The sequence below is a fragment of the Saccopteryx bilineata genome, chromosome 3, assembly GCF_036850765.1.
Source record: "Saccopteryx bilineata isolate mSacBil1 chromosome 3, mSacBil1_pri_phased_curated, whole genome shotgun sequence".
NCBI classification, from domain to species: domain Eukaryota; kingdom Metazoa; phylum Chordata; class Mammalia; order Chiroptera; family Emballonuridae; genus Saccopteryx; species Saccopteryx bilineata.
The window spans coordinates 316,757,932-316,783,518 of NC_089492.1; the positions used below are offsets into that span (position 1 = coordinate 316,757,932).

Below are 25,587 nucleotides of genomic sequence, written 5' to 3' on the forward strand. Positions count from 1 at the left end.
GAGAGGAGACAAAGGGGAAAAAAAAGAGACCAAGGGGGAGCAGACAGCATTTCTCTCTGTACAGTTTTTAATTTTTTATTTTTTGATGTTGTTCAGATGAATGACACACTCAAGTTACAAAAATGGGGCCTTAAAAGAAGCACATTGTACAATGAACAAGCAGATTGGAGTTAAGAACACTGAAACGCTAACCCGCTACCACAAGAAGAGACAGGAAGGGGGTACAGGGTGGGAAGGGAGGGGCTACCAACACAGAGGTCAGACAGAACTGAAAAGGGGCTAACGGTGGGAATGGAAGAAAGGCAGGTCTTCAGGGCCTAGTCAGTTTCCAGATGCCACTTCCTGGTCTCCCATGCCCACTATTTGCCACCTTCTCCCATCCTCATTCCAAACTGGTCATTCAAATGAGTAGGTGAGAGACACCCACCCAGCAAGGGCTAAGCCAATCAGATCTTTAGATAGTATGGTGGGGGTGGGGCTAGCTAGCTTACCCTAGTGCAGCCTTGGATTTGGGAGGTGATGGTGGCAGCAGTGGGATAAGAAGCCAGGAAGGAGCCACCAGAAAGGAGTTGATCAAAGAACAGGCTCCTGCTTTTTCCCAAAGACTCTTCCCTCTTCCCCTCCCCACCATGATCTAAAGGCCTTCTCTACAAGTTGTTGAGAGAGGCCCCCAGTCACCCTGCAATTACATAAATAAATAAATACTGAGCCCCTGGGCTTGGAGGACAGGCTGGGGGAGGGGCGGCAGGGATAGAGGAAAATGGAGGGGAGAGGAAGAGGGAGGCAGAGGTGAGGGGTCACAGACATAGTAAATAGTTGTCTCCGTCCCAGCAACACTTCTCTCTGGATTTTTCTCTCCTTTTCGTGTTTAACAAGGAGCTAACATCTCAAGGACAAATACTTAAAAATATACATTACTTTTTCTTTTATTTTTGTTTCGCCTTTGTCATCGTCATCTTGCTTTGGAGACTGCTGAGGTCAAAGTTCAAACCGCATGAAGGAACTGCAGCTTGTTTTGTTTATTTTTTTTAATTTTTATTTTTTAGTTTTTTTCACTTTTTTTTCCAACATATAAAAAGGTAGCGGAGTTGTCTGTGGTTTTTTTTTTAATGGTTAAATCTTTGGTTTGTTTCTTTTTTCTCTTGGAGGCCTTTATCTCTCGCACTTGCCTTTCCCACTCAGAGGCCAGTGGGGGCCCGCGTGTCTCAATCTTGCTCAGTCTGTCTCACTCTCTCTCTCACTCAGTTCCCCCTACCCTGGGCTAAAGGGGAGGGAGGCACCCTGGGATCTGGGTGGGTGAGGAAATCTAGTCACACCAGGAGGTCACCCCTTTGTGGCTTGGGTATGGGGCTTGGAGACCCTCTCTCTTGGCCCTCCCCAGGAATATGGGAAACTCACATCCTTCCCCTTCCTCCTGATCTTAGCGCCAACTCATACAGGTGCCTGAGTTCCCCATCTCCACCCACCCCCACGCATGCCCCAGCCCCTTCCTCCCAGAAGAGAACAGAGACAGGTGTTTTAATTACTGGCATTTTTTTTTTTTTTGGCACAATTAAAAGGCCCACCATTAGGGTAGACCCAGTCTCTGTCTCTCCCTCAAGTAAGAGGTCATGGTGGGGAGAAGAGAAATTCAGAGGGCTTCCCTGACCCTGTTTCTCCAATCCATTCAGCTTCCTCTCTAGCCCAGGCCCTTGGCTCCTTACCTCAGACATCTTACCTAGCCCAGAGCCTGGCCTGGGGTCTCCCTCCCCAGCCCCCACATAATGTTCCACAATCCCCCAACGCTCTCGCTCACACACAGACACACGGACACAGGCTCTGTACAGACCACAAAATAAAAACGATGAGATAGTTTGTTTCCCGGAGTCGAGACTGGGGACTGGAGTGGAAGGGGCAAGAGGGGGGTGGGGGGCATGAACTCCCCCATCACCTCCTAACCCTGGCTCCTTCCTGCCCCCCAGCCCCTTGCCCTGGCTGGCCCCCAGCCAACGATATTTGGTTTCCTTTTTTTAACATTAAAGTTCTATGAGGTATTTGGTGCCTTATCTCGAGTCCTCAGGGGAGGGGGCCCAGGGGGGAGACCTGGGGCACACTTGCCCCTCCCTCCCCCACCCCCTTCCCAATATTTGGTTTCACAGCTGTAGTTAAAGCTTGGGATTTGGTTATTTTCCCCCCTTCCCAGGAATTTTATTCTTGTTTTCCTTTTCCCAGTTATGGGGGTTGTATGAGGAGGGTCCCCACCACGCCCACCTGCATTGGGTCCCTCCACCAGTGTCAGGGTCTTGGCCCTATCCCTGCCCCCTACTTCCTCCTCTGCTGTCTGCCCCACTCCCCCCACACTGGAGTGGGGGAGGTCCCAGGTAGTGGAAGGACTTGATGGGGAGGAAGCAGGATGAAGTGGGTGGTGGTGAGTCCTGGATTTTTTTCCTTTTTTTTTTTCCTTTTTTTTTCTTTTTTTTTTTTTTGGTCTAGAATCATAGTTTTTGAGTCATCTCCACCATGCCTTCCATGCTGCCTGTCTTCTCAGAGGGGTTTTTGGTTGTAATTCCTTTAACTTTGCTCTGCTTAAATGTCCTTACTGTCTGTTCAGGAGCCTTTGGCCTCCCTCTCCACCCTTGGACTGGGGCCCAGGCCCTCTCAACAGTTTCTTCTCTTCAGGAAATAAAAATGGACAAATTCAGAGGTAGGGTGAGGGCAGGGAGTCGGTTCAGCAGAGATGCTTACATTCCTGCGAGGACAGGCTGATGGCACGCCAGGCCCCATCATGGGTGTCAGAGTTGGAGGGGCATCAACTCCACCACTGCCCAGACAAGGCACCCCAGACCCCTATAGCAGCCGAGTCTCCGCTGCCTCGGTGGCACAGCCCAACAGTTTCATTTCCCGGGTGGGAGAAGGGAGACAAGAGAAAAAGAACGCTGAGGCCTCGGGGCCCACGGTGGCATCCAAGGCTCTGTCTGCCTCTCCTCGGAGTGTCCAGCAGCACTGTCTCCCGGGCCCGCCCCTCCCTCCGCTCCGCCCAGCGGGGGGCGGGGCCACTCTGATTTCCATGGCTCGTGTCCTTCACAGCAACACTTTGGTTTGAGGAGAGACAGAGAAAGAATGAGATTGAGAGAGGTAAGAGAAGAAAGAAGGAAAAGAGAGATGAACAGAAAGGACACAGAGAAGAGAGGACAGACGGAAGAGAATAGAAAAAAATCAAAGGAGGAATCAAACCACCCGAAAGTTTGTTATTTTCCTTCGTCCATTCTGTCTTCTTAGTTTTTTTCCCGTTTTCTTTTTTTTTTAAAGCTTTTTTTCAGTTGATTGGGGTAGGACAGGGAGTGTGGGGCTCTTCACCCCGGTCCCTGACACCCTCTTTCAGCCCTGCCCACCCACTTCCATCCGCCCTGGCTGAGGGACCGGCTCTGCCCCAGCCGCCCCCCTCCAGCTTTCCCGAAGACAGCGTCCATGAGGTATTTGTGAAGAGAAAGAAGCATCCGTCCTTCCATCTGCCTTGGGGACCAAGGGCCTGGACCACTGGGGTAGGGCTTGGCTCCACCTCACGGCTCCTTCTTATTCTTGAAGAGTTCTCATCTTCTTTCCCTTAAATATATATATATATATATAAATTCTTTTTTTCTAGTTTTAATTTATTGTTTGTTTGGTTTTTGTTTTGTTTTTGGTTCAAAACTTTGTTGGCCTCCACAATAGCAGGAGGACAAAGCGGCTCCCAGCAGCGTCTCTCCTCTGTCCATCATCAAGATGTGTCCAGGGCTGAGCAAACACAGGGTCTAGCCAAGACTTGAGGGAGTTCTCATGGGAGCAGTGGCCACCACAGTGCCCTCTCAGGTAGAGGACCAGAAGCCATGGCACTGTCCCTGCCACATGGACCCCAATGGGCATGCCATCTCGGGGAACCCCTCCACTGGGGCGCATGCATGTTGCATGTATGTGGGGGAGAGGAAGAGGCATCAGCCAGTATTAGAGGGGCACAGGGTGGGCAAAGGGAGTGAAGTGAGTTTTCTTTTTGGTTTCTGGTCAATGTCAAAGAACGTGAAGGATTCCACGGATAGGCACTGGAATATGAAATTTTTTTTTTTTTTTTTTTTTTAGGGAAACTGACAGACAAGAATGGAAGAAAAAAAAAAAAAAGACAACTTGAATGCCCTCACCTCATCTCCTCTTGCCTGGAACTTCCACCTTCCCATGGGCTGGGGAGGAGGAGATCCCAGGGCAGAGGAGAGTGACCTAGTCAGGGGGAACATGTGAGAGCTAGAACTTGGCAAAATGGCCTAGCCCACCCTTCAAAGGGGAAAGGGGGAGGTACAGGGTGAAAAGTCATCCCAGGCCTCCCCTGCACTCTCCCTTGGCTGGGGGGGGAGGTTAAAGCAAGACCCCCCTGCCTGGGTGGGGAGAGCTGGGGATCAGGGGAGAGGGGGACACATGGTAGGGACACATTCTGTTGAGTACAATGCTAAAAATTCTGTACATCCTTTGGATGAAGCTACTGAATATTTGGTGTAAGGTTGTTCAGGCCCTTTCTCTTTCACCTTCTGGAAAAGAACATTTGTCGGGTGGTTTTGAGCCTACCCCTCTGCCCAGCCCTGTCTTCACTGGCCCAGGGCTGGGATTTGGGGCTAAGAGGCTGGCATGTTCTCTTTTTCCTTCTTTGGCCCCCACTGGGGGAGGCAAGGTTGCAGGTTGGCCCCGCAGCTAGGGGTTCGGGGTGAGGTCCGCCCTGCAAGGCTTCTCGGCCCCTGGCTGGGGGTTCTTATTTGGTGTCATAGCAGTGAGGGTGAGCATACTGAGGTCTGGCTTGCAACTGGTTTTTGGTTTGTTTGGTTTTGTGGGGAATTTTTTGGTCTTTTTTTTTTTTTGGTTTTTGTTTGTTTTTCAACTCTGGTTCCTTTGGGGCAGCTGGTTTCTGTTGTGATTATTTTTGGTTTTCTTTTTTGTTGGTGTCTTTCCTTCTTTTTCTTCCTTTTTTTTTTTTTTTTGGTTGTTTGATTTTTTTTGGTATTTCCTCCCTTGTCACTCCTGCTCCGAGGACCCTCTGCACCTCCACTGTTGGCCTCCTCTCGCTCTTCTAAGCGAGGGAGCCAGATGAGGGTAAGAGGGGTAGGAGGGGAGGCATGGCAGCCTTCACTCAGGCTTGGACCCTGCCTCTGGCCCCCCTGGGCCTCCAGGGGTCTGTGCTGCGGCCTCACTGCAGGTAGAAGAGGAGGAGGAGGAAGAGGAGGAGGAGGAGGAGAGGCCGGGAGACTTGCTGGAGATGGAGGCCGCCACAGCCGCAGCCGCAGCCGAGACCAGGCCCACACCAGGCGGGGCGCTGAGCAGGGGCAGCCCGGCGTGGTTCAGGAATAGCGGCGAGGTCACCAGGCCAGGGCTCCCTGGGGCTGCACTGGCTGCCCCCAGCACCAGGTTCCCGCTGCCGTCAAGGCTGGTAAGGGGCAGTGTTCCACCAGAGGCCAGGGCTGGCAGGGAGAGAGAGAAGCTGGGCTGGGGGCGCCTTCCAGCATTCTACCCTCAGTGCCCATATCTTCCCATTAGTCCCACTAATCCCATGAGCAGCCCTCACACCTTCCCCAAAGGTGATATGAGTATGAAGAGGCGAGCAATGCAGTGAGCAGGGGCAGGATGGCATAGCTGGAGCAGTAATGGAGGAGCTCAAGGCCCCGGGGGGCAGGGCTGGTGACCATGGGAGTGTCATGAGGTAGCACGCACCTTGGATAGTGGCCAAAGGGTTGTTGCTCATGAGGGCTGGACTCAGCCCGGAGCTCAACCCCACCATTGTGCTTCTGCAAGAGGCAAAGCAGAAGCATTAGCAGGGGCGGGGCTGCCAGCAGATCTGTGGCTCGGCTACCCACCCTGGAAGCAGCAGCAACCCCAGTCTCCCCACCCGCAGCTGCCCACTTACCCCGTGCTGGGGTTCAGGCCCGACAAGCCAATAGCCGAGTGGCTGCCTTGAGGGCTGGGATTTGTGCTGTTGGTGGTGGCCGGGGGTGGGGGAGTGACAGAAGGGATGGAATTGAGGGGGGGCGCGGCCCCGCCCCCACCCCCTCCGGCTGTCCTGCTGGGGTGGAGTGTCCCCACAGCTGAGGATAAGGTAGTAACTGCTAGAAAGAGACAGAGAGAGGGAGACTTCAGCTTCCCTTTATCCTCCACCCAGGAACCTGCCTGTCTCTTCCACCCCCAGTCTCCTAGCATCTTCTCAGTGAGAGCTGACTAGGACTTCCCACCTCTCTTCCCAGGGCCATTTCTTTGTGCCTCTGCCACGTGACCGCAGTCACAATCATTGAAGTTAAGAGCAGCTATCACTCACGAGCCCGTGTCCTGTGCCAAGCACGTGCTAGCTCCCCTGACCTGAACCTCACCGCAGCTCCTTTAACGCAAAGAACTGGGGGCTCCCAGAAGACAAAGCACTATGGCTCCCTCTAGGGACCAGGCAGGGTGGTGCGGCTGTGCACCGGCATTTGGCTCAGTAATTGGCAGGTTGAGAGGGCTCAGAGCCCAGACTCAAGCCAGCCAGGGCAACAATTCCTGGCTCTGTCATGTGCCCTTCCGCAAGTGCCTTCACCTCACTGGCCTTCAGTTCCCTTATCAGGAAAATGGGGATAATAAAATGGGTGTGACGATTAAATGAGTCAACATTCTTTATATAGCATTTAGAACAGAGCCAGGCATACCATTACTACTTACTATTTCTTAACCTGGGGATGGGAAATATAGTATTCTTATGTATGGTGTATGATGCCCTGTCCGGGCAAAGGAGAGCTTTGTACAGAACAGTGCATGTGCGTGGCACTTGTGTGTATATACACATGTATATAGCTTCTGCATATATTATACATTCACAATAATTCTATAAAAACTGAGGCCCAGGCCCTGGCTGGATGGCTCAGTGGTAGAGCGTCGGCCTGGCGTGCAGGAGTCCCGGGTTTGATGCCTGGCCAGGGCACACAGGAGAGGCGCCCATCTGCTTCTCCACCCCTCCCCTTTTCCTTCCTCTCTGTCTCTCTCTTCCCCTCCCGCAGCCGGGGCTCCATTGGAGCAAAGTTGGCCCAGGCGCTGAGGATGGCTCCGTGGCCTCTGCCTCGGGCACTAGAATGTCTCTGGTTGCAACAGAGCAACGCCCCAGATGGGCAGAGCATAGCCCCCTGGTGGGCATGCCGGGTGGATCCCGATAGGGCGCATGCGGGAGTCTGTCTGACTGCCTCCCTGTTTCCAACTTCAGAAAAATACAAACAAACAAACAAACAAACTGAGGCCCAGAGAGGTGAAGTCACTTCTGGAGTTCATACAGTTTATAAATGCCAGGAACAGAACCTAAGTGCATCACCTGTCAGCCACCCCAGGCTTTTCTCCGGCCTGGAAGGGTGAGTCTGCCCTCTCTGTCCTCCCTGCCCCCTCATCTCCTGACTTAGCCTTGAGGCCCATGGATAACCTGAGCCACTTGAGATCCTCCAGCCCTTGTCTGCATTGTGTTCTTCCCTCCCCCACACCCCAGCCATCTTCTGCCCTCCCTAACCTGTTGTGCTCAGACTGCTGGAAGCTTGGGACATCGGCAAGGTCCCAGCACCCCCTTGGGGTGTGACCTGGAGAGAGAGAAGGCATGGTTAGGCCACTGTCTCCCGACAGCCCCTGTGGTGCTCCCTGTAGGTAGGACCCTACCCCTCTGCCCCCAGGATGGGGAATAGGGGCTCTGGGTACAACGCTCTGGATTTTGCCAGGTGCTCTCCAGCATCTTTCTTCACGTGTACCCTAGGTCATCCTGAACCAGCAGCAGAGGGAGTAATTGCCAACAGAGGGGCTCCCCACCTCTCCTCTGACACTATCCAGTTCTAGGTCTGAAGTGAGTATGGAGGGTTGGGAGGGTTTGAAGATAAGTTGTATCTTTGCATCAGAGTGTTGGATGTCACATGGCTTGGTTTTCTGGAAATATTCACCAGTCTCCTTCTGGGCCTCCTTGCCTCCCATCTCATCCTTTCGTCAGCCTCAGAAGCCTCACTCTAAATGTGACCCTGTCCCTCCACTGCTGAAAACTCCTCCATACCTCTGCACTGCTCAAGTTCAAGTTCAAGCTCCTCAACACTGATGAGTGTCTGTCCCCTGCCCATCCCTCACCACACCCCCCATGTTCATTCAATACATTCCAGATCCAACCACACTAAATTGGGCTTGACAGTCTGGCTTCCAGGCCTTTGAGTGCCCCAGTCCTTTTGCTTGTTCTTCATGTGGCTGGCTAATTCTTGTCCTTTATGAGTCAACTCACATGGTTCCTCTTTCTCCACATTGGGGGGGGGGGGGAGTGTGCTCCTCTGGGCCCCTTGCTCCTTTCTGTAGTGTCACAGCCCTTTCCACACTAGATGGAACCAAGGGGTGTCCTGGTGTGTCTGATTTTGAGCGGGTCTGTGTGTGGCTGTGGACCTGAGTGCACCACGAGTGTAATAATCTCCCTGCCTGTGTCTGTGGTTGTGAACTGGTGTGAGGGATGCCTGCCTCCCCGGCCTGGTACTCCTCCCGGTGTGACTACATCCTGTCCTAACTCTGTTTGCTTATGTTGGTGTGGGGGGGTGCTTGTATCTCCTACATAAGACGATAGTTCCCTGGAAATTCTGTGTCCCTGTGTGACAATGCTCCACTCATGTGACAGCCTGTCTGCACGGGTGACTCTCCCTGCCTTTTTGTTCTAGGCACTGTGGACAACCAGGTAGATTGTGCTTCACACGAGGAGCCTGCTGCGGGGCACGGCCGCGGCAGAGCTCAGAGCCCCTGCCCCCCGAAGGGGCTCTGGTACCAGATGGGGGCTGTAGCTGGCCGGCTTCCCAGGGCTAGGCAGCATGGGAGCTGCGCTGCAGGGGTTGATGCGTTTCTCCTTCTGGCGCCGGTTGCAGAACCAGACGCGGATGACTTCCTTCTCCATGTGCAGCTGCTCCGCGATCAGCAGGATCTCCTCTGAGGTAGGCTTCTGGTTCTGCGGGCACAGGACTCCTTAGCCAGGCCCGCTCCCTCACCGACCCTCGGGGCTGCCCAAGACAGAGGCCTCACCGCTAGGAAACTCTTCTCTAAGGCGAAGCGGACGTTTGTCTCGATGCTGGTCCTCTTCTTGCGTCTCCGGCCGGGGAGCCCGTCGAAACCCAGGCTGGGGCTGCTCAACTGGTTGGGGCTGGGTAGGCTGGAGTCCACAGACATAGTCTCTGTGCCGGGAAGAGACGGGGCGGGGGGCGGGCATGAGAGAGCGCCTCCCCGACCCTGCACTTGCGGCCCACCTGGGAGCCCCCATCCTACCTGCGTCGTTTAGCCACTTCTCCAGGAGAGGCTTGAGTTTGCACATGTTTTTGAAGCTCAGGTTGAGGGCCTCGAAGCGGGAGATAGTCGTCTGGCTGAAGTCGTTGCCGTAGAGCTTGCCCATGGCCAGGCCCACGTCACCCTGGGCGGGTGGGGCGGAGAGAGGGGCGGTGAGGGCGGGGCTTTCGGTTACTGGGCCCGCCCACCAGTTTGTCTCACTCCCCTCACCCCCACTATCACCGCTGGTTACGCCTAGTGGCCCCAGACCTGCGTGAAGCCCAGCTTGATGCGGCGTTGCTTGAAGGTGCGGGCGAACTGCTCCAGCTCCTCCAGGTCACTGGGCTCCTCGGGGTGGGATGGTGGCTCCAAGCATTTGGGGGGCTGCGGGTGCGAGAGGTGCGGATCGGGCAGCGTGGGGCGGGTCACGGCCTAGTGGGGTGAGTAAGTGGGCGGGAGGCAGGACGGAGGACCAGGATGGGGCTCAGCAATAGCTGCGCAGTCCCCCTTCCCTCTGCTCCGCCCTGCCTTCCAGCCTCTTCCTGCAGATTGCCCTCCACCAGCCCCCAAGAGGCCTCCTCCCCCTACAGTGGGCTGTCGATTCCCACCAAGGTTACACTCCGCGACCCCACGTGAGGCCTCTCACTAGCAGAACTCTGCAGATTCCCTACCAGCTCGCAAACGCCTCAAAAGAGCTACCGGATTCTTGCGCCAAAGGCTCTTTCCCTGGAGCTGGGGGCCTGTGATTCAGTCCTCCACTCAGACAGGGATTGAAGGACAGGCTCTGCTACAAAATTGCTGGGTAACTTGGCAAGCCTCAACCTCCCAGGGCCCCAGTATCCCCCTTCCCAGGGTGGGAACAATCATGGCTGCTCTGCTTACCCCATAGGGTTGTTGGGAAAATTTGGTTAGAAATGGTAGGTTGGCCTGACCTGTGGTGGCGCAGTGGATAAAGCGTCGACCTGGAAATGCTGAAGTCACCGGTTCAAAACCCTGGGCTTGCCTGGTCAAGGCACATATGGGAGTTGATGCTTCCAGCTCCTCCCCCCCTTCTCTCTCTCTCTCTCTCTCTCTCTCTCTCTCTCTCCCTCTCCTCTCTAAAAAAATGAATAATAAAAAAGAAATGGTAGGTTGCAAATAAAGTAAAAGTATTTTAAAATAGGTGGGAAGGACGGCTGGGGAATTCACAAAAAAGCAAAGCTCTTTCTGAAATATTTCATTTTCCTAAAAACAGATGGTAGGTGCAGGGAAGCTGGTAACATTTTCCAAAATCCTGGACCCAGATCTGTTTTGGAATTCAAACATTTTCAGATTTTCTTAAATTAATTTTTTTCAGATTTCAGAAAATGACACATGGGGCATATATGATGTGCCCCCGCCCATCAAGGTCAAGGCATCACTCTGTAATTGGACACATTAAGAGCTCAGCAGCCTGACCAGGCAGTGGTGCAGTGAACAGAGTGTCGGCCTGGGATGTAGAGGACCCAGGTTTGAAACCCTGAGGTCACTGGCTTGAGTGTGGGCTCATCAACTTAGTATGGGGGGGGGGGGGGGGAGGTTACTGGCTTGAGTGTGGGATCATCACATGACCCATGGGCACTGGCTTGAGCCCAAGGTCACTGGCTTGAGCAAGGAGTCTCTTGCTCTGCTATAGCCTCCCGGTGAAGGCACATGTGAGAAAGCAATCAATGAACAACTAAGGTGCTGCTACAAAGAATTTTTCTCATCTCTCTCCCTTCCTGTCTGGCCCTATCTGTTGCTCTTTCTGTCTCTCTCTCACACACACACACAAAAGAAAACTGACTCATTGCCTTGGATCAGGTCAAAACAGGTTTTGTAGGCAGATGACTTCTGGTGCCCGTGTTACAAGAACAACTTGATTTTCTGAGCAATTTTGGATTTCAGAATTGTAGCAAGGCCCTCTAAAGTTTTAGGGTTTTCTATAGTTCATATATTTTTTTGGAAGGGCTGTTACAAAAATGGGTAAGAGGGAATTTTGAAATCCATAAAGTATTGTGAATGATTATTATGAAAGTCTAGACCCCAGGCAGCAAACCGAGAAAGACCATGGGGGCCAGGCAGAAGGACACCAAGGCCCCGTGTTTGAGGGGACCCCTGCTTCAGCCAGTGGCCAGTTGCCAACTGCTGCCATGCCACATGGACACAGACTGGTTTTGACAGAGTTTCTGGCTTGTCAAGAGAAGCTGGGAATCTGGCGTTTTCTGGGAATTTTGTTGTCAACTAATTCAATTTTAAAAATATGGTGTGGGCTGAATAAAACATATCTGTGGGGCCCCGGTTTTCAATGTCTGGTCTGGGAAGAGGGTGTGAATTAGTACCCAACAGAACCTTCCTCAGAGACCCCTCCATTTAGAGTCTTGGAAGAGACCCAAGGCATTCAAACCTGAAGGCTTTCAACGCCCCCCCCCCCAAATTTCCTGTGTTTGTGTACATGTGCCTTCAGGGATAGTAGGGATCAGATCCAAATTTTCCATCAAATTCTCCAAAGAGTCCACATGCCTGAAGGGCTAAGAGCCACTGGTAGGTTGATTCCCCTCATTGTACAGAGCAGCAGTTTTCAACCTTTTTCATCTCATGGCACACATAAACAGATTACTAAATTCTGTGGCACAAAAAATATGGTTTTGTTGATCTGACAAAAAAAAAAAGGTATAATTTTGATTCATTCACACCAGACAGCTATTGTGTTGTCATTTTTTTTTTAATTTGACAATCTAAGGGAAAACAGGTCAAGGCCCCTGACTAAATAGTCAGGTATTGCCCTGGCCATTTGGCTCAGCGGTAGAGCGTCGGCCTCGCATGCGGGGGACCCGGGTTCGATTCCCAGCCAGGGCATGTAGGAGAAGCGCCCATTTGCTTCTCCACCCCCCCCTTCTCTCTGTCTCTCTCTTCCCCTCCCGCAGCCAAGGCTCCATTGGAGCAAATATGGCCTGGGTGCTGGGGATGGCTCCTTGGCCTCTGCCCCAGGCACTAGAGTGGCTCTGGTCGCGTCAGAGCGACACCCCGGAGGGGCAGAGCATCGCCCCTGGTGGGCAGAGCGTCGCCCCTGGTGGGCGTGCCAGGTGGATCCCGGTCAGGCGCATGCGGGAGTCCGTCTGACTGTCTCTCCCCGTTTCCAGCTTCAGAAAAAAAAAAAAGTCAGGTATTGTGTGTTTTAGAAATTGTTGCGGGCTCTGGCTGGTTGGCTCAATGGTAGAGCATCAGCCTGGTGTGTGAATGTCTCGGGTTCGATTTCTGGTCAAGGCACACAGGAGAAGCACCCATCTGCTTCTCCACCCCTCCCCTTCTCCTTCCTCTCTGTCTCTCTCTTCCCCTCCCGCAGCCAAGGCTCCATTGGAGCAAGTTGGCCCAGGCGCTGAGGATGGCTCCATGACCTCCACCTCAGGTGCTAAAAAATGGCTCTGGTTGCAATGGACCAGGGGCCCCAGATGGGTAGAGCATTACCCCCTAGTGGGCTTGCCAGGTGGATCCCGGTCGGGGAGCATGCAGGAGTTTGTCTCTGCCTCCCCTCCTCTCACTAAATTAAATAAATAAATAGCTCGACCCATGGTGGCACAGTGGATAAAGCATCAACCAGAAACACTGAAGTCACTGGTTCAAAACCCTGGGTTTGCCTGGTCAAAGAACATATGGGAGTTGATGCTTCCTGCTCCTCCCCCCCCCTCTCCCCCCTCTCTCTCCTTCCCCTCTCTACAATGAATAAAAATAAAATCTTAAAAAAAAAATTGTTAGAGTGCACCAGTGTGCCAGGACACTCTGGCTAAAAGTCGCAGTAGCGGGAGATCCAGATAGAAAGAGTGGCTTGTCTAAGGTTCCACAGAAAATTAGTGGTATAACAGGGCTGGGTTCCAGGTCTCCCAACTCTTGTTCTGGCCCCTGTGGCTGTGAAGTGAGTCAAATGGAGAGGAGACCCTCAACCCCACCCCACCCCCATTCACCCAGCCTTCTGCAGGCCCCTGGCACACCTGGTAGACACTCACCTGTGTGGGCAGCCCGGCCCGGGGCTGGGAGGTCAGAAGAGCTCCCTGGGTTTGCTGAGGTAGCTGGAATAGATTTGGCGTAGGTAGCAGACCTGGGAAGACATGGGAGAACACATGGGTGAGGGGGAAGGGGGTGTTCGGTGGATGAAGCCGGGAGGCAATCAGGTTGGGGCCTTACCTGGCTGACTCTGCTGGGCCTGCGGCAGCAGGAACTGAGCAGGTGGCTGGAGGTGGTGACCCGGCACAAGCACCAGCTGCTGGAGCTGGAGGAGCTGCTGTATGTCCTAACGGGGCAAGGGGAGTAGACAGAAAGACAGCCTGAGCCCCTCTGCCTCACCAAAGCCCCAAGGGGTGCGGCACCAGTGATCTGGCACCAGGCTGAATGAAGGGCACCTGGGAGGTTGGTCCCAGCCCCAGGCTTCTGGAATGTTCTGCCATCCCTGGAGAGCTCACTTTTTTTTTCTTCTTTTTTTTTTTTTTTAATTTATTCATTTTTTTTAGAGGGGGGAGAGAGAGAGGAGAGAGAAGGTGGGGAGGAGCTGGAAGCATCAACTCCCATATGTGCCTTGACCAGGCAAGCCCAGGGTTTCTAACCGGCGACCTCAGCATTTCCAGGTCAACGCTTTATCCACTGCGCCACCACAGGTCAGGCTCCTTTTTTTTTTTTTTTTTTTTTTTTTTTTTTTTTTTTTTTTTTTTTTTTTTTTTTTTTTTTTTTTAGTGAGAGAGATACAGATGGGAAGGGAGAGAGATGAGAAGCATCATCTTGTAGTTGCATCACTTTAGTTCAGGGGTTGGGAACTTATGGCTCCCGAGCCAGATGTGGCTCTTTTGATGGCTGCATCTGGCTCACAGACAAATCTTTTTTTTTTTTTTTTTTTTTTCTTCATTTTTTCATTTTTTCATTTTTCTGAAGCTGGAAACGGGGAGAGACAGTCAGACAGACTCCCGCATGCGCCCGACCGGGATCCACCCGGCACGCCCACCAGGGGCGACGCTCTGCCCACCAGGGGGCGATGCTCTGCCCATCCTGGGCGTCGCCATATTGCGACCAGAGCCACTCTAGCGCCCGAGGCAGAGGCCACAGAGCCATCCCCAGCGCCCGGGCCATCTCTGCTCCAATGGAGCCCCGGCTGCGGGAGGGGAAGAGAGAGACAGAGAGGAAAGCGCGGCGGAGGGGTGGAGAAGCAAATGGGCGCCTCTCCTGTGCGCCCTGGCCGGGAATCGAACCCGGGTCCTCCGCACGCTAGGCCGACGCTCTACCGCTGAGCCAACCGGCCAGGGCCGACAAATCTTTAATAAAAAAAATAATGTTGCCTGACCAGGCGGTGGCACAGTGGATAGAGCGTTAGACTGGGATGCGGAGGACCCAGGTTCGAGACCCCGAAGTCGCCAGCTTGAGCATGGGCTCATCTGGTTTGAGCAAAGCTCACCAGCTTGGACCCAAGGTCGCTGGCTCGAGCAAGGGGTTACTCGGTCTGCTGTAGCCCCATGGTCAAGGCACATATGAAAAAGCAATCAATGAACTAAGGTGTCACAATGAAAAACTAATGATTGATGCTTCTCATCTCTCTCCGTTCCTGTCTGTCTGTCCCTATCTATCCCTCTCTCTGACTCTCTCTTTGTCTCTGTATAAAAAAAAAAATGTTAAAAATATAAAACATTCTCATGTATTACAATCCATTCATTTCCTACTGCTCATGTTCATGGTTGTGAGTGGCTGGGACAACACCAAATTTTTATTGGATAATGCATAACGTACACGAGTTGTTGTATGGCTCTCACGGAATTACATTTTAAAATATGTGGCGTTCGGCCCTGGCCGGTTGGCTCAGTGGTAGAGCATCGGCCTGGCGTGCAGAGGTCCCGGGTTCGATTCCCGGCCAGGGCACACAGGAGAAGCGCCCATCTGCTTCTCCACCCCTCCCCCTCTCCTTCCTCTCTGTCTCTCTCTTCCCCTCCCACAGCCGAGGCTCCATTGGAGCAAAGATGGCCCGGGCACTGGGGATGGCTCCTTGGCCTCTGCCCCAGGCGCTAGAGTGGCTCTGGTCGCAACAGAGCGACGCCCCGGAGGGGCAGAGTATCGCCCCCTGGTGGGCAGAGCGTAGCCCCTGGTGGGCGTGCCAGGTGGATCCGGGTCAGGCACATGCGGGAGTCTGTCTGACTGTCTCTCCCCGTTTCCAGCTTCAGAAAAATACAAAAAAAAAAAAAAAAATTAAATAAATAAATAAAATAAAATATGTGGCGTTCATGGCTCTCTCAGCCAAAAAGTTTTCCAACCTCTGCTTTAGTTGTTCATTGGTTTCTTCTCATATGTGCCTTGACGAGGGGGCTTCAGCCGAGCCAATGACCCCTTGCTCAAAACAGTGACCTTGGGCTCAAAGCCAGAAACCATGGAATCATTTTTATGATCTTATGACTCAAGCCAGCTACCCCACACTCAAGCTGGCAACCCTGTATTTAAGCCAGGTGAGTCCACACACAAACCAGTGACCTCGGGGTTTTGAATATGGGACCTCAGCATCCTAGGATGATGCTCTATCCACTGCACCACCACCTGGTCCGGCAGGAGGGCTTACTCTTTATTTATATTTTCTTTCTTGATGAAATATTTGCCTTGTCTCCCATTCCCACAGAACAAATAGAATTGTTTAAAAATGTAATTCAGGGCCCTGGCCAGTTGGCTCAGTGGTAGAGCGTCGGCCTGGCGTGTGGATGTCCTGGGTTTGATTTCCAATCAGGGCACACAGGAGAAGCACCCATCTGCTTCTCTACTCCTCCCCCTCCCTCTTCTCTCTTTCTTTCTCTCTCTTCTCCTCCTACAGCCATGGCTCGATTCGAGCAAGTTGGCTCTGGGTGCTGAGGATTTCTCCATGACTTCTGTCTCAGGTGCTAAAAAGAGCTCAGTTGCTGAGCAATGAATGGAGCAACACCCCAGATGGGCAGAGCATCACCCCCTGGTAGGCTTGCCAGGTGGATCCTGGTCAATCAGGGTGCATGTGGGGGTCTGGCTCTCTGCCTCCCCTCCTCTCACGGAATAGAAAAGAAAAAAATAATAAATCAGACCAAGTCTTCCCTCATTTTAAAACACTCTCAAGACAAATGATATCATGTCTGGAATGAATTTTAAAGTATTCCAGCACACAGTGGGTGAGGAGATTGTACAACCACTTTGGGAAACTCTTTGGCACTGTTATGAGTGGAACTGTGTTCCCCCCACTCCCGCAAAGGATATGTTGGAATCCCTACCCCCAGAGCGTGATCTTACTTAAAGACAGGGTTTTTGCAGATGATCAAGTTAAAATGAGCCTGACTAGGTGGTGGTATAGTGGATAGAGCATTGGACTGGGACATGGAGGACCCAGGTTCGAAACCCGAGGTCACCAGCTTGAGCGCAGGCTCATACAGCTTGAGTGTGGGCTCACCAGTGTGAGCGCGGGGTTGCTGGCTTGAGCCCAGGGTCGCTGGTTTGAGCAAGGGGTCACTCACTCTGCTGTAACCCCTCGGTCAAGGCACATATGAGAACAACTGAAGTTGTTCAAGGCAATCAATGAACAACTAAAAGTATCACAATGAAGAATTGATGCTTCTGATCTCTCTCCCTTCCTTTCTGTCCTTCTCTCTGGCTCTCTCACTGTCAAAAAAAAAAAAAAAAAAAGTTAAAATGAGATCACTAGAGTGGCCCCTAATTTGCTATGACTTGTTTCCATATGAAAGGGGAAATTTGTGTACAGACTGACATGTGCAAAAGAAAGATGATGTGAAGACACAAGGGGAAGATGGCCATTACAAGCCGAAGAGAAAGACCTGGATCAGATCCTTCCCTCCCAGCCTTCAGAAGGAACCAACCCTGCCAACCCCTTGATTACAAATTTGTAGTCCCCTGAATTTTAAGAGAATATACTTCTGTTGTTTAAGACAGTGGTCCCCAACCCCTGGGCCGCGGACCGGTACCAGTCCGTGGGCCATTTGGTAACGGTCCGCAGAAAAAGAATAAATAACTTACATTATTTCCGTTTTATTTATATTTAAGTCTGAACAATGTTTTATTTTTTAAAAAAGACCAAATTCCCTCTGTTACATCCGTCTAAGACTCACTCTTGATGCTTGTCTTGGTCACATGATACATTTATCTGTCCCACACTAAAGGCTGGTCCATGAAAATATTTTCTGACATTAAACCGGTCTGTGGCCCAAAAAAGGTTGAGGACCACTAGTTTAAGACGTGCAATCCGTGGTTCTCTGTTATGGCATCTCTCGCAAATGAATACAGGCACTATTTACCAACGCGATTCCACGCCTGGTATAAGCCACCACAAGTATATACGTGTGTTCACCAAAAGACATGTGCTAGAATGGGATAGATAAACTGTGATTCAGGGAACGCTACAGTGATGAGAACGAGTAGTCTACAATCTATGATGATACACAGCAGTATAAATTTCGCAAATGTAATGATAAGTGAAAGAGTCTGGTCACAGTAGAGAACATCCTGTGTGACTCTTTTCATGATCCATCTGCATGTTAGACATTGGGAGGTAGAGACTGGAAGGGACCCCCAAAGGGCTTCCAGGGAGCTGCCATATGCCGTTTCTAGATCTGGGTGCCAGTTAGATGGATGTGCTCAGTTAGTATCACTGAGCTGTATACTTATAATTTGTGCACTTTTGGTATTTGTTATACTTCAGTCAAAAGAATTTTTAGCCTGACCAGTGGTAGCACAGTGGATATAGCATCAACCTGGGATGCTGGGACCCAGGTTCAAACCACTGAGGTTGCAGGCTTGAGCACAGGGTCACCAGCTTGAGCGTGGGGTCACCGGCTTGAGCATGGGATCATCGACATGATCCCATGGTCGCTGGCTTGAGACCAAAGGTCTCTGGCTTGAAATCAAGGTCGCTGGCTTGAGCAAGGAGTCAGTGGCTCGACTGGAGTTCCCCACCTGTCCCGGTCAACACATGTATGAAAAGCAATCAACGAACAACTAAAGTGCTGCAACTGCGAGTTGGTGCTTCTCATCTCCATGTCTCTCTCATGTGTGTGCTAAAAATAATAATAAGATTTTAAAAAATATTTTTATTTTATTTATTGATTTCAGAGAGAGAAGGGAGAGAGAGAGAGACAGAAACATTAATGTGTTTCTGTATGTGCTCTGATTGGGGATCAAACCAGCAACCTTTGTGTATCAGGATGATGCTCTAACCAACTGAGCTATCTGGCCAAGGCAAAAAAACATTTTTAAGAAAGGGGAATGAGACAGTGAAAGAAGAGAGAAAAAAGAAATCCAGCCCCTCCACCAGAAATGTGGGAGTTACAGGAAAGAGGATCTGTGAAATGTTGATATATTTTGAGCTGGGTGAGGATATGTGTGGTTTCTTAAATCATCTCTCTGCTTTTACGTTTGGACATTTCCAAAAGAAAAAGCAAAACCCCCTCACAAAAATGGTCTGATGGATTCTTGTAGCCCAAAGCACTATAGCTGAACTCCCTCCTGGCCTGTAAGGTCCCTTATACTGAGGCCAGTGCCAGTTTTCCTGACCTCAGCTCCCGCCTCAGGGCCTTTCCAATCAGCCTGGGTCCTTCTTGTCCCTCAGGTTCTAACATAAAGTCATCTCTTCAGAGATGCCCTTCCTGACCGCCCAACCTAAAATGGTACAGCACCACACCTCCCTTGGTCACCTCTACAGTGTCCATAAAGTCATGGTGCACTTTTGACCGGTCACAGGAAAGCAACAAAAGATAATAGAAATGTGAAATCTGCACCAAATAAAAGGAAAACTCTCCCAGTTTCCAGTTTCATACCTATTCAGTGCAGTTCGATGTGGGCTCCATTTGTTGCCGCAATTTGTACCCCGTAAAACAGAGATGTTTCTTTAACACCTTATGAACTGTAGTCTTGCTTAGGTGTAATCGTCGAGCACACACACGCACAGATTTTTTTTTTTTTACAGGGATAGAGAGAGAGTCAGAGAGAGGGATAGATAGGGACAGACAGACAGGAACGGAGAGAGATGAGAAGCATCAATCATCAGCTTTTCGTTGCGACACCTTAGTTGTTCATTGATTATTTTCTCATATGTGCCTTAACCGCAGGCCTTCAGCAGACAGAGTAACCCCTTGCTCTAGCCAGTGACGTTGGGTCCAAGCTGGTGAGCTTTTTGCTCAAGCCAGATGAGCCAGCGCTCAAGCTGGCGACCTCAGGGTCTCGAACCTGGGTCCTTTGCATCCCAGTCTGACGCCCTATCCACTGTGCTACTGCCTGGTCAGGAACGCACAGATTTTTTAGGGCTCCTTAGGCAGCTATCCCGTATAGCCTCTACAGACTCGTCACTGACTGATGGCCTACCAGAACAGGGTTTCTCCACCACACTACCGGTTTCCTTCAACTGCTTATCCCACCGAGTAATGTTATTCCTATGTGGTGGAGCTTCGTTATAAATGCGCCGATATTCACGTTGCACTTTGGTCACGGATTCAAATTTAGTGAGCCACAGAACACAGTGAACTTTCCTCTGTACCGTCCACATCTCGACTGGCATGGCCGTGGGCTGCTCCGCTGTATATACGGTGTTATGTCATCATCTGCGCATGCACACATGCTACCACATCATCCTATAGAAACTGGGAGGGTTTTCCTTTTATTTGGTGCAGATTTCACATTTCTATCGTCTTTTGTTGCTTTCCTGTGACCAGTCAAAAGTGCACCATGACTTTACGGACACACTGTATTTCACCTCCTTCATAAGACTTATCACCATCTCAAGATATTTCTCTTTCTGTTTACTCTTTCATAGTGTGTCTTCCTCATGGTACATCAGCTCCTTGAGAGCATGATCTTGACTGTTTGGGTCACAGCTGTAATCTCAGTATCTAGAACAGCATCTGGCATCCTGTAGGCGCTCCACATATATTTGTTAAATGAACCAAGACTGATGTTCCATAATTTACCTAGCAACTTTGTGTATAGTTGCTAGTTATAGGGTGGGCAAAAGTAGGTTTTCAGTTGTGAGTACACCAAACAGAGTTTATTCTTGTATTATTATTAATTATTGTCTCATTTTCCATAGAAGCAACTGTAAGCCTTCTTTTGCCCCACCTTGTATATTACTTTATAGTTACAATATTCTTTCCTTCTGAGAAATTGGGGGAATGACACAGGCCCCTCAATTATTCCAAAGAACAATTTGGAATATTCCCAATGCTGTTATTATTCCAAAAGAACAATTTAATGTTCCAGAAGGTGAACGACTTGGGGAAAATAAAAGGAACTTGACATTAAGTGCTTATTTATCTAACATATGAACAGTGACTCAAAATCAGTATGAAAAACCTAGTAACCCAATAGTAATCTGGCCAACAGATAGGTCTGATGACTTCCTGGCAAAGCAAATACAAACAGCCCTGAATGAAAAAATATTCAGACTCACTCATAATAAGATAAATACTGTAGGCCCTAACCCGGTAGCTCAGTGGATAGAGCATTGTCCTGGCATGCTAAGGTCATGGGTTCAATCCCCAGTCAGGGCACATACAAAAAGCACATAACTAAATGGAACAACTAAGTGGAATAATGAGTTGATGCGCTCGCTCTCTCTCTCTCTCTCTCTCTCTCTCCACCCCCCCCCGCCTTTCCACCTCCCCCCTCAAATCAGTGGGGAAAAAAATTTTTTTTAAATAAACACTATACAGTAGCACTGAGATATTATTTTTGCCTATCAGATCAGCAGAGATAACAGCAGCACGTGACATGTTACACAGGGTGTGTGGAGAACACTGGCACAGTGCTGGTGAAAGGGTACCTGATTCGGCAATAGCTACAAAATTACAACTGCACATATCTTTGACTCAGCCTTTCCGTGTCTAGGAATTTATCTTAGGGATACAAAAACACTTGTTCAAAATAACCTCTCGAAATGCTGAGGTTGCCGGTTCAAAACCCTGGGCTTGCCTGGTCAAGGCACATATGGGAGTTGATGCTTCCTGCTCCTCCCCCCCTCCTCTCTCTCTCTCTCTCTCTCTCTCTCTCTCTCTCTCTCTCTCCTGTCTATAATGAATAAATAAAATTTAAAAAAATAACCTCTCTAGAAGGATATTCCCAGCAGCAAGGTGTTTTAGCAGGAGTGGAAACAAGCTGAGCCCGCAGTCTTAGGAAAGAAGTGAATGCATCAGGGTGGATCTTTACAATGAAATATTATGCAGTCGTGAAATTAACAAGGATGCACTTTGTGCTCTGATAAGGGCCAATCTCCAAGATGTCCTGTTGAGTATAAAGCTCAAGAGGGAAGACAGTGGGTATGATGTGCTGCTGTTTGTATTTTTTAAAATATTAGATCTAGGTATTTGCTTGGGTATGCATGGATTAGATCTAGAAAACTATACCAGAAACTGGCAACACTGTAAACCTTATATATCTCTTCAATTCCGAACATTTACTTAATCCAACTAAAGAAATAAATATTGAAGAGTCAGTTCTGCCAGGCATCTTGTTTTTCCAATCGTTCATCTTGCCACAATTCAAGGCTGTTCCCTGTCCACCTGTGAAAGCCTCTGCTTTCTCCACATGCTTTGAGATGTGGATGGAGTACCTGGATGCTCCTGACCTTTCACCTTTCTCACTCTTGCTGTTAATCCTCTAAGACTTGCTTAAGGGGTCTGAAGTCCTAAGGCTCTATCCTTTGAAACTGCTCCATTCTGCCTTCCCTGTTGTGACCCTCCCCCACCCATCAGTAAAACTTACTGTCTCCCTTCTGCGTGTGGGCTGATCCTGAATTGAGGGAAGTTTGGGCCCCCTCATTTCAATGGACCCTTCCAAGATCTCATATCTAACTTTTTTTTATAATTTTGTCTTCTTTTTCTGTAAAAGGTCCTACAAATTGTATAAATGTCAGAGCCCCCCAAACTGTGTACTTTTCTTCTGCTAGCTGGAAACTCTAGAAAGCGGAGGCCATCTCTCTGTCTTCCTGCATCCCTAAAACTTAACAGGGCTGGTAAACCCCTATTAAATGCCCATTGAATTGAAGCAAATAACAAAAGAAATTTGTGTGTGTGTGTGTGTGTGTGTGAGAGAGAGAGAGAGAGAGAGAGAGAGAGAGAGAGAGAGAGAGAGGAGGGGGAGGGAGGGAGATGAGAAGCATCAACTCATAGTTCTGGCATATTAGTTGTTCATTGATTGCTTCCCATACATGCCTTGACCGGGCGGCTCCAGCTAAGCCAATGACCCCTTGCTCAAGCCAGCAACCATGGGATCATGTTGATGAGCCCGTGCTCAAGCCAGCAACTTCGGTTTCAAACCTGGGACGTCAGCATCCCAGGTCAGTGTTCTATCCACTGTGCCACCACCGGTCAGGCAAAATAAAGTCTTAGTATTAGTATTTTTCTGATTTCCTATAACCCTTAGCTGGTTAAAATATTTAACTCCTGTCTTTCCCAAGCTTGACACTCAGTGAAAACCCCCCTTTCTCCCCAAAAGCCTAAAAATGTGGTGTCTGCAGATTCCTTTCTGAATCAGCAGGAAGAGGAAAAGGATGGAGAAGATGAATCACAATTTGCAGGGGGAGTCTCACATTGAGAAGCCCAAATAAAGCACTTCACCACAGCCCATCCATCATTATTCAGACTCTAAAGTCGGGAGTCAGCCTTGTTCCCTCTGCCCCTACCTCTTCCCCATCCACTCAATCCACTGCAAGTCCCACCCAAACAGTTCTGAACTTTCTGTGGTCTGAATTCTTTGGTGTCTCACAAAACCTGTTGCCCCTTCTTAGAATTAAAAAAAAAAGAAAAAAAACATGAAATAAAATATATAAGATTTCAAATGAAATAAATTATTTGAAATACAGTTATGAAAAGTATTTTGAATTGTGCTAAGAGTAATCTGGGCTTCTTTAATCAGCATACTATTATTTAAGATCAGGCAATAGGTCTGATGACTACTGTAACCTCAGATCCATAACGAGTGAGAACAGTATTTTAAGAGATCTGCAACAACTGTACAGAATATGGAAATAGGTGTGTGTTCCATTGGTGACATCGCCCAAGTACTGCTGTGCTGCTGCTGTCTGCTGGCTACATTCATGATGGAAGGAAATACTCTGTTTTTGATTAGAGGATAGTAAAAATTGAGACTGTTTTCCCACCCAAGTTCATGGACCCCCCAAATTCTATCAACAGGCCCTTTGAGTGGTGGTCTGTGGAACCTAGGTTTCATTCTAAAATATTAATTGAAAAAATAAAATATTAATTGAACCAGAAAACCTCCTTTGAGTTTCATCACATTTGTAATATAATCCAACTTCTCGCCATGGCCCTGCATGAGCCAGCCCCCTGCTTGCCTCCTTTCTCACCTTCCATGGTTTTTTCACTCCCTAACTCTAATCCAGCCACACTGGTTCTCCTTCCTGTTACTGAATCCAAAAAGAAGTCCCTGCCTCAGGGCCTTTGCACATGCTGTTACTTTGTACCTTTCTTTCCTTTTAGATCTGCACATGACTGACCCCTCCTCATCACTTAAGTCTCTATCAAATGCCCCTTCCTCAGAGAGGCCTCCCCTGACCACCCACTCTGGTAAGGAGTCTTCCTGTCCCTCAGTCACTCTCTAGTCTATTATATTCTTTTTTCTCATTCATAGCAATTATCATTTTCCTGTCTCCCCAACTAGAGTGGGGTACCAGCTCCATGAGGGCACAGCTATGTATCTGCCTTATTCCTCACTGTTCCCTCATGTAGAAAGGTGCTTGGACATGGAGGGGAGATGTTCACTAAATGTTTTTTTTTGTTTGTTTGTTTTTTTGTGACAGATACAGAGTCAGAGAGAGGGACAGATAGGGACAGACAGGCAGGGATGGAGAGAGATGAGAAGCATCAATTCTCCATTGTGGCTCCACACTCAAGCCGGTGATCTCAGGGTTTCGAACCTGGATCCTCTGCATCCCAGTCTGACACTCTATCCACTGTGCAATCGCCTGGTCAGGTTAAATGTTTGTTGACTAAATAAATTAAAGAAAGAAGAGAGAAAGAAAAAAATAGAAAAGATAAGAAGAAAGGAAGAAGGAAAGGAGGGAAGGAGGTGAGGAGGGGAGGGAGGGAGGGAGGGAGGGAGGGAGGGAGGGAGGGAGGGAGGAAGGAAGGAAGGAAGGAAGGAAGGAAGGAAGGAAGGAAGGAAGGAAGGAAGGAAGGAAGGAAGGAAGGAAGGAAGGAAGGAATTGAGATTCTGGGTGAACTGTAAACTGGTTCAGGACTGGGGTTGGCCAGTAGGTGGCCCCATTTCTCTACAATCTAGAGACAGTGTGCAACCTGAAGCCACTCGAGGGCGCATCACCACCGAGTCCAATGCTGAAGCAGAGATGCCAGTGATGGGAAGCGCCTCCACCCATCACCTGCTCAGTCATCTACCGTGAGAGAGGCTAGCACTGAGAGCTAGCACATCCCATCAGAGCCAAGGAGAGAAGAGACCCATTCTTTCTTGTTGCTGTATTCTGGTCATCCCCAGTCCAGGGCAGGCACCGAGCAGGCTTTCAGTGAATTTTCAGTGAATGAACAAGGTAAAGCCTAGGACTGGTGGTGTCTGGGATAGACTGCTGTTCTGCAGCTGAGATCTTGGCCACAGACTGGGAGCAGAAAGACAGACACACTGTTTATATGACACATGATGATCTGGAGTGTAACTGTTCATTTTCCCCTCTGGTTTGGTTCCACCTGGGGTGAAGGAAGTAAAGGAGGCCTGGGATCAGAGTGCCAGCTCTATGCAGTGCAGGTGCAGTGCCCCACTCCGCGCACAGGGAAAACTCCCCTCACCCTCTCGTAGGCCTCCATACTTGCTCCGGTGGCCACCATGACTGGAATGGTGTTTGTGCGTTGACACTCATGGGCCATCCCTGATCTGATAAATTAAATTATGACCAGTTCTATGACATGGACTGCCTAGAGTTAAGTCCAGAGTGGGGAGGACAGGAAAGGATGGGTTCTGGAGACCACGGAAATTACGCTGTGATCAATGTGTTCAAAATGAGGACGGGCTTTTGTCAGTCTACCTGGTGGCAGAATGGGCTGCCTGGGAAGGCAGTGAGCACCTGTTCTGGGGGTCACCTGGGTGAAACTGCACTCCCACTTGCTCAGAACAGTGCAGAAGGTAGGCTAGAAGGATGCAAGTGTCCCTTCCATCTGAGAACCCTGGGGGCTTGACCTCTTGTCTGCTTCTTGTTGTGTGACTTGGGGGAAAGCCAACTCTGTTTGGGCCTGAGCCTCCTTAACTGTACAGGGTGACAATGCATGGTGTCCTGGAAAGACCTGGGCTCTGGAGATGGCCAGAAACCTGACTGTTCCTCAC

The 25,587-nt window shown here is 50.0% G+C and overlaps 1 protein-coding gene and 1 non-coding gene across 10 annotated transcripts in view; one reads left to right on the forward strand and one right to left on the reverse strand.

Moving 5' to 3' along the window:
• Positions 1-2,480: 2,480 nt before the first annotated feature.
• POU2F2 (POU class 2 homeobox 2) overlaps positions 2,481-25,587 on the reverse strand; it is a 41,548-nt gene continuing 18,441 nt past the window's right edge. For 3 of the 9 annotated variants that reach the window (XM_066271943.1, XM_066271940.1, XM_066271941.1), the window contains 10 exons: positions 13,444-13,549; positions 13,266-13,357; positions 9,535-9,696; positions 9,268-9,409; positions 9,028-9,176; positions 8,777-8,953; positions 7,508-7,574; positions 5,897-6,095; positions 5,704-5,777; positions 2,481-5,453 (listed from right to left, as the gene is read on the reverse strand). In XM_066271943.1, coding sequence (XP_066128040.1) covers positions 5,122-5,453; positions 5,704-5,777; positions 5,897-6,095; positions 7,508-7,574; positions 8,777-8,953; positions 9,028-9,176; positions 9,268-9,409; positions 9,535-9,696; positions 13,266-13,357; positions 13,444-13,549 — 1,500 coding nt within the window. In that variant the 3' untranslated portion in view covers positions 2,481-5,121. The remainder of the gene's footprint in view (positions 5,454-5,703; positions 5,778-5,896; positions 6,096-7,507; positions 7,575-8,776; positions 8,954-9,027; positions 9,177-9,267; positions 9,410-9,534; positions 9,697-13,265; positions 13,358-13,443; positions 13,550-25,587) is intronic. The other 6 variants (XM_066271944.1, XM_066271942.1, XM_066271949.1 and 3 more) reach the window with 3 other exon arrangements.
• On the forward strand, positions 12,045-12,120 carry TRNAA-CGC (transfer RNA alanine (anticodon CGC)). The gene has a single exon. It is a non-coding gene; the product is annotated as a tRNA-Ala (tRNA).